Source organism: Haemorhous mexicanus, chromosome 11, assembly GCF_027477595.1.
Source record: "Haemorhous mexicanus isolate bHaeMex1 chromosome 11, bHaeMex1.pri, whole genome shotgun sequence".
Lineage (NCBI taxonomy): Eukaryota > Metazoa > Chordata > Aves > Passeriformes > Fringillidae > Haemorhous > Haemorhous mexicanus.
Window position 1 is genome coordinate 1,439,145 of NC_082351.1, and position 8,113 is coordinate 1,447,257.

The 8,113-nt window shown below is 56.7% G+C and overlaps 1 protein-coding gene across 1 annotated transcript; it reads right to left on the reverse strand.

Annotated features, from left to right (window-relative positions):
- Positions 1-455: 455 nt before the first annotated feature.
- BARX1 (BARX homeobox 1) lies at positions 456-4,146 on the reverse strand. The gene is made up of 4 exons (XM_059856045.1): positions 3,756-4,146; positions 1,581-1,866; positions 1,366-1,450; positions 456-953 (listed from the first exon to the last, which is right to left on the reverse strand). The coding sequence occupies exons 1-4, from the start codon at positions 3,958-3,960 to the stop codon at positions 789-791; spliced, it is 741 nt and encodes a 246-aa protein (XP_059712028.1). The 5' UTR covers positions 3,961-4,146; the 3' UTR covers positions 456-788.
- Positions 4,147-8,113: the final 3,967 nt, after the last annotated feature.

Here is an 8,113-nt window from a genome sequence, read left to right on the forward strand (position 1 = left end):
GGAAAACGTGGAGAAGGGACTCGGGGAAAACCAGCGAAAAAATAAAACAAAATTTAAAAACCCCCACCCGAACAACAAAGCGCCAGGATTTCGTACTAGGATTTTTGTTGTTTCATCGCAGCAGCACATGAAAAGTTTTTTTAAAAAGTACCATTTTCAGGATGCGCAGTGCAGAACTTAATTAACCTTTTGTCACCAACTAACGTATCCTTAAATTCCGAAAGCATCCGAATTTGACCAAGGGAAGACTGAGGGTCTGACCTCTCTCGGCCATGGGCAGCCGAATCGTCGCAGAAAACGATGGGAGAATCCTCCCGGTACCACTGCGCTTTGCATTTTCTCTGTAGATCTGCCTGGAACTTGGTTTTGAATCTCTAATCTGCCTCCGTGGGGAGAAAAAAAAACAACAACAATTTTTTTTAAAATCAACCCCAAAGCATTACGTTACTAAGAGCAATAGTTCATAAAATACTTTATTGAAATAAAGTAAATATCTTCGCATTAATAAAACTGATCATAAAATGCAGTTTCGAATAACTAGGGGCACCACAGGGTTTTAGAGAGCGAGTAGATGTGGATAGTGGGATCCAGTGTCCTGCTGGCCCCTTGGGCCGTCGCACAGCACAGCGGCCGTGGCGCAGCGCGGTGGTCCGCGGGCGCGGAGAGGGGCAGCGGGGCGGGGGAGGCCGGCGTGCGGCCGAAGCGTCCAAACGTCCCGAGGCCGAAGGCGGCCGCAGCCGCTGTGCGAGCTGCCCTCCATCCCCTGAGGCCGGCGGGGCGGGCCCCCCTCACTCCTCCTGGCTGACCTCGGTCGGCGAGCCCAGGCTCTCGGGCGGCTTCTCGGCGTCCCGGGCGCGCTCCTGCTCCGAGAGCTGCTCTCTGCTGGGGATCGAGTTCTTCTTCGGGCGGCCCTTGGGCTTGGTGGGGGACTCCAGGCCGCCCCCCTGCAACACCTGCGAGGCGAGGAGGTGGCGGAGGAAGGGGACACCCCGGCAAAACCGAGCTGCCATCGGCCAGCGGTGCAGCAGCCCCTCTCTCGCCCGTCCGCCGGAGCGAAGCTGCCGGTGCGGGTCCTCTCGGGCTGCGCCCATTGCCCCCTGCCCCGGGGGCCGAGCGCTACAACGGGAGGGCTCGGACAGGACCAGGAGGAACGGCCGGCCGGGGCCCAGGAGATGCTGGACCAGGGGCACGGTGTTAAAGACCAGGGGCATATTGTTATTACCCTCATCATCACTATCATAATTATCCTTAACGTTATCGTTAAATGTGCCAGGGCCGATATGCGGAAGGACGAAGCCCGCAGGGCAGGGCTCGAACGCGAACACGACGCGCCCAGGGAGAGGACTGTTAACAAGGGGCACTTACTATTTTCTTCCATTTCATGCGCCTGTTCTGGTACCAGGTTTTCACCTGGAGCTGGCTGAGCCCCAGCGATTCGGCCAGGTCTATTCTGCGGGCGAGAGAGAGAGGAGGTCAGACCGGCAGCTTTCGTCTCGGATGGCAGCTTCCCGACTTTTTCAAGCAAAATGAGCCCCGTCCCGCGGCGTCACGCCCCGGGTCCTAGGTCGGCCGTCGCCTACCTGTCGGGCGTGGAGAGGTATTTCTGCTTCTCGAAGCGCTTCTCCAGCCCCATGAGCTGCAGCTCGGTGAAGACGGTGCGGCTGCGGCGGCCCTTCTTGGCCTTGCCCGGCTCCGGGGGCCCCGGCTCCAGCTTCCCGCGGAGGTGCAGCTCCAGCGGGAGATGCGGCGAGGCGGAGCCGCCCTGCAGCCCCGAGCCGGCGGCCAGCAGCGCCGAGCCCAGACCAGAGCAGCCCAGGGGAGCCAGCGGGAACTTAAACACGGCGGCCGGCTCCGCTTTCAGCACCGCTGCGGGAGAGAGCGGCGGTCAGAGGCGGGCAGCGGCGGGCAGGGACCCGCGGGGCTGCAGGGTGCCTCGGCTGCCCGGGGAGCAGCGCCTGCAGGGAGCCCCGGGGCCTTCTCCTTCATCCTCGGCACCACCGCGGGTCCTGAGTTCCCCGGTTCCGCCACCTCCGCCATACAGAGACACGTTTTACCCTTCAACCAGTACATGCTAATCACGGAGTTACTTGGAGGTTGCGAGTGAAAATAACTCAAACCAACCCAAAAGCATTCGCCTCGGTGCCACCCAACAGCTGCCGGACCCGGCTGAACTTGGCGACCAGCGGGGGCGGGCACGGTCCCAGGATTCCCTTCCAAGGAGTTTTCAGGATATTTTCGACCTGATAATAATTTCTATCCCACTCCGAGAAGAGCAGCCTATGAAGGGACGCCCGCGGACAGGACAGGGAGCCACTCCCGAGAATGCTGCTCCAGAGGGCTCGGGCCGCCTCTCGGCCGGCTCGATTCACTTCTCCCAGATCCGGCCCGGCGCTGCTCGGCTCGAATCCCTCGCCTTGCTCGGCCCGGCCCTGCTGGGTCCCTCCCGAAGCCCCCCCTCCGCTTCCGGGCCTCTGCCTGCCGGGGGTCTGGGGCTGGGGTCCCGCTCGGCCCGGCCTCCCCGCCAGCGACACACGAGCGACCTCAGAGCCGGGGAAAGGGCTTTAGGGGAGTCTCTGCGGGGTCTTCTCCTCGGCCTGCCTGAAATCGCCTCCCTTCCTACAGGGCCCGATCCTGCTCTCACCTATCCCTGCGGAACTGAGCCCTGAGGGGTGTAAAGAGCCTTTTATCTGATCCGCTATTCCGGGCAGTTCTGAATAGTTCGTCCTGAAAATAATAATAATTTTCAGATATTCTAATGCATTCTGCTCCCTTGCTCAGGGGTTTGACTCTTTCCTCTTTTTCTCTTAAAGGCAGAAAATGAGATTGGGATACTCCTTTTCTGTTCAGGTCAAGCTACGGCTCTGCAGTTGAAGATGGCTTGGGAAGTGAAAGCTTTCGCCATCACGCATTTAAATATAGGCATTAAAAATATATTAAGTAATAGTCTTCAAAATGCATTAAAAACTACCTTCAAAAAAAAAAAAAAACCCAAAAAAATCCCACCCAAAATACAAAAAAAAACCAACCAAAAAAACAACCGCAAAAAAAAACTCCAAACAATAAAACCAACAACAATTACAGAACCCCCAAACCTATTTGAATATGTTAATAAACTGCATTTGTCCTGGATGCTATATCCGACTGGACAGTGAATGCGGGCACCCGTTTTAAAAGAAAAACCCAAACATGTATTATAATATGGACAATAATCTTATGCCTCACATCTGCTATATTATTATTATATAAACAGAGCATATATTTATATACTATCTATAATATCTCCGTATATATATTTTTTTTATTACACATAAGTCGGGTTTCCAGCTAAATCTGTGACCACAGGGCCTCTTGCCGCCCCTCGCAACCACGCACAGACCTCGCTGCTAAGCTCCAGCAGTTCTCACCTCATCCAAAAACACGGGGAAAAACCCCAAAACAAAACTATCGACAACAACCTTCTTCCCTGAAATCCAAAGGCCATTCTGTGCAGAGGCGGCTGAAGCCGCAAAGCCGCTTTCTTCGTTTTTAGGCCCCAAACTCCCGACTGCTCCCGGCTGGAGCGCCCACGGCACGGCCGGAGCCGGCGGGGATGCGCACGGCCGGCAGAACCCCGCAGCAACTTTTGTAGGCAGAATTCTCAAGTTTTTCTCGGAGGAACCCGGCTCCCAAAGGCTCTGGAGACCACCGGAGGGCGATGCCTCCCCGCCTGCCGCCCCCAGCCGCCCCCCAGCCGCGGGGAGCCCCCCAGGACGTACCGAGGTGGTTGTGGTAGGGCCGGGCGGAGAGCAGCGCCTGCACCCCGAACTTGAGCAGCTCCCCGGCCGGCGCGGCCCCCTTGGCGTCTGGGGGGTCGGTGAGGATCTCCTCGATCATGAAGCTGCGGTAGCGATGGGAGCGGTGGTCGGGGAAGGCTTCGGCCGGGAAGTAGCGCGCGGCGCCCAGTTCCAGCGGGTGCTGCATCCTCGCCGCCCCCGGGGCGCGGGAGGATCCCCGGCCGCTGGGGCCGCCCTAGCGCAGCCCCCCGGCCGGCAGCCGGGCAGCGGGGGCTCTGCCCATCGCCCCGCCGCCCCCTCCCCTGGCCCTGCGCGGCGGCCCGGAGCCGTCCCCGCCGCCTGCACACGGGGCGCAGCACCGGGCAGCGTCTGTCTCTCCGCCCCGGGACCGCTGCGGCGGCCTATTATACGGCCAGGCCCGGCGGGGCCGTCAGCGCGGCGGGGGAGGGCGCGGGAGGGGCTGCGCAGGAAGGAAGGGGCCGGGGCGGGCGAGTACCTGCAGCGGGGGTTACAGCCCAGCATTTGATCCCCCGCCATATAAAGCAAATTACCCGTTCTGCTCGCTGCGGGAGAGCAGACACCCAAACAACCGCTGGCCCCTTCGAAGCCCCGGCCCCGGTCCCGGCCCTAGTCCCGGCCTAATCCTCATGACCATCCCTGTCCCTGGCTCCAGCCCCATCCCCATCCCCGTCGCCACATCCATCGCAATCCCCGTTCCCGTCCCCACACCAATCTTCGGTCCCTTTCCCATTCCGGTCCCGGCCTTCGTCCCCCTCCCCATACTTTCCCCCGACGGGGTAACCGCGGCCTCGGCCGACGGAGGCGCACACGGAGCCACACGGACCCTCGGGTCCCATCCTCTCGGCCCGGCCCCATGTCCCTGCCCCGCAACAGGGGCGCTCGGAGCCCTCGGGGCAGCCCCGGTGCGGTAGCCGGGGCCCGGCGGAGCCCAGGCAGGCCGAGGGCCGGCAGGGGCCGCGCTGACGGCCGGGGGTGCCCCTGGAGGAGCCCAGCCCCGATGGCCTCATCTCCGGGCTCCCGCCTGGCCTCAGTCAAAGCGGTGTAAACATCTAAAAGGGACTGGTCAGGGAACAAAACCCAGCACGAAGAAGAGCATTTCCCTGGACTTTTAGATCATTTACACGGATATTTTGGTCGGTACAACGTGATTCATTCTATTCTCTTTAGCCTGCCTCACGCACGACAGCAGAGACCCACGAGCCGCCCCTGCTCGTTACTGACTTGCTTCGAGCCAGATTGGTCTGCAGGAGCCCGAACGCCCAAATCCCTCCCGGTAGTGTCGGCGCTAATGGATTGCGGGGGAATCGTTTCGGCGAAGCCCCGGCCGCCCGGCCAGGGGTCCCACGGTGTGGGGCGGCTTCGGCTGTGTTCGGCCTCTGCCCACGGCCGGAGCTGTCCACGCGTGACCGTGCCTAGGCGGTGCTCGCGGGAGGCACCCACGGGCTCAGCCCGGCTCCGTTTCGGAGCCCTAAGCTGCGATGGCCACGGAAGTCACCCGCGAGTCCCGTCCGTGAGCGCAGCACACGGGGGACAAGTCCCAGCGCTCGGCTGCCGTCGGCGCCCGAGTGTCCGAGCACCTTCCCCCGGCCCCGGGCTCCCCCGAGCCGTGAGGGCTCCAGAGCTTCTCGTGGCTCCCCGTCCGTCCCCACGCGCGGCTCCCCGTCCGGCCCGCAGCCGCGGCCCCCCCCAGAGCCAGCGAACAGCCCCGGGGGCCCCGCATCCGGCGGCAGATGCGGCTGCAGGAACCCTCGGCCCTGTAACTTGAACTAAATATTGAGGTAGGGGCAGGCGGAGGCGTTCAGGGAACTGCGGAGAACACGAGGCCGCCCTGCTGCTCCTGTCAGCGCTATTTGAGTCCTGCTGCTGTTCCTCTGTGCTACTCACCCCTGCATGCGACAACAAGGAATTAATTTATGCTCTGTACTTCACTGCCTGCCCACATAACCTGTTCCATATGGTTACTGCGACTTGTACGGAGCAGTTCCGCGCAGATTTGTTCTGGTTTCTCCACGTTTCTTCAATTTAAAATTACGCCACTCGCTCTGTGAAACACTAACGGGCTGAACCCCCGTTAGCTGCCCGGGTGCTCCCTGCTGTTAGCGGGTTGTCATTTATTCAGACATCATCTTGGTGTGTGCACCGCCAACGAGTTCGTGACACGCGACAGAGCGGGGGCTGTGCCCGGCACCGGCACTCCCCTCCCGGGAGAAGCAGCGGGGACCGGAGCCCACCGAGATGCTGCGCGGCGGCAGGACTGGGCTCCTCCATCCCTCCCCCACCTCCCCGAATTCTTCCCGGGGATCTCGGGGCAGCCGTGTCCCTGTGCACACCTGAGCTCCGGGGAGCCCCGACCGAGACCGACGGGGCCCCCAAAAAAATAAAAAATCCCAACTCCAAAGCCTCCCCATTTCCTGACGGGTCCATCCGCCCGCCCGTGCTTTGTCCGTCTGCTCTGCTGAGATCACAAGGTGCTCCCACGCCAAGGTGCTGATTCCCTACGGCCGAGGCCAAAGAGGCCATTGGAGCTATTACCATGAAACGAGGAGAATAATTATGAGTAAAGTGAGAATAATTTTGGACACATTCAAGCGAGCAGGCAAATCCACATCGGATTGTTTAAACAATCTCACCCCCGAGACCAGCGCGCTCATAAACAAATATTGCACGTAAAAGAAATTACCCTCGCCTCCCTTGAGCTTTTTGTTTCTTTAAAATAAATCAAAGCTGAAGAATAACTCTAAATAATAATACTTCGATCCCCACCCCGGAGTAGGTTAGGATCAGAGCGGTACACACCCGGTATCATTTCCTATCATACGCCACCAGCTTTGATAATTAAAGTTTTTATATTTCTTGGGACCCATCTACCCCGAGGTTGCTCTGGAGAGCAGCCGCAGCGGGGCAGGCACGGACGGTCGGCGGATCCCACATCCTCCCCGCGAGCAGGCCTACAGACTCCCAGGTCACCGAAAAAATTAAATAAAAAATAGCATTTCTGAAAAAGCTCCTATTGAAACATTTCGATGCTGCACTGAAGAAAGAGAGGGTGAACTTCACCATCTGGCCGTACTCACAGTCAGGAATTTAAAATCGTTGAAAAACAAATCCTGTAATGAAAAGGACAGAAGTAGATTATTATTATTATTATTATTATTATTATTATTATTATTATTATTATTATTATTATTATTATTATTATTATTACTGCTACTACTACTACTACATTTAGTGCAGTAGTGTCTAATCTCCTGTACTCTCACAGAGCACGAAAACTCGTACTTTTATTTCACATTGATTTGTGTGGTAGATTCATACAACTACTTTTATAAAAAGCAGCATCTTAGAGTGGGAGTTCAGCAAAATACGTGGGGTTTTAGGGACCAACCACATGAACAAGCTGCAGACCCCAAATTTTTTTCCTCCCAGCAACCAGAATGGAATCACTTTTATTTACAAAATTGCTCCTCATTTACCGAAGGGTTTTTTAAAGTTCTTGTTTTGTTGTTATTTTGGAGTTTGTTTATTTGTTTTGTTTAGGGTTAAGTTGTTTTGTTGATTTATTTTCTTGCACCAGGTACAGACTTTATATGACTGCTAGAAACAGACTATTTCTAGTTAGCTTTTTAAAAAATAATTTTTATACAAACGTTTTTAACTGGTTTTAGAAACTATCCATGCATTTATCATATTACGAGACTCTTCTGATCTTCGTTTTGCATAAAAGCAGAACGCGTTTTTTAAAGGCTCCTCTCGCTTACTTTCACGCTTCAGATATTTTGATGTCACTATTTCAGCTAAGTAACTCAGAGAAGGATGACATTTCCACCCGTGAAAATTTTGCAACTAAAAAGGAAATAAATTCACCCAGTGATCTAAAATCTTCCGTGGGATGGGAATACTTTTGCCCCGCCGATTCATTCCCGACTTGACGAGAAGAACAGTTCTGCTGAATTCCCGCAGTTCTCCCGACTTCTACAGCCGTAACGGGGGAAACAGTGAGACTCAAACTCCTCGCCTCTCGGATCCCTCGGGTAATATCACAACCGGGAAAAGATCGTGGCTGCCAGGGGAGCGCACGGAGCCCAGCGGCTGATCAAGGCTCTCGCAGCCAAGTCCCGGCTCACTGGAGCGGGGCCCGGTGCCCGGTCACCCCCGATCTGCTGCGGGGACCGGGGAGTCGCGGGGCTGCTCCGCAGCGCTGCTGAGATCAATTATTCACCGGGGTGGCTTTGTTAGGGTTTTATAAAAACTCGTATCAAAGCTCTCAATGACTTTTAAACACAACCAATTCTTTGTTTTCTTAACATCACCTTTTCTAA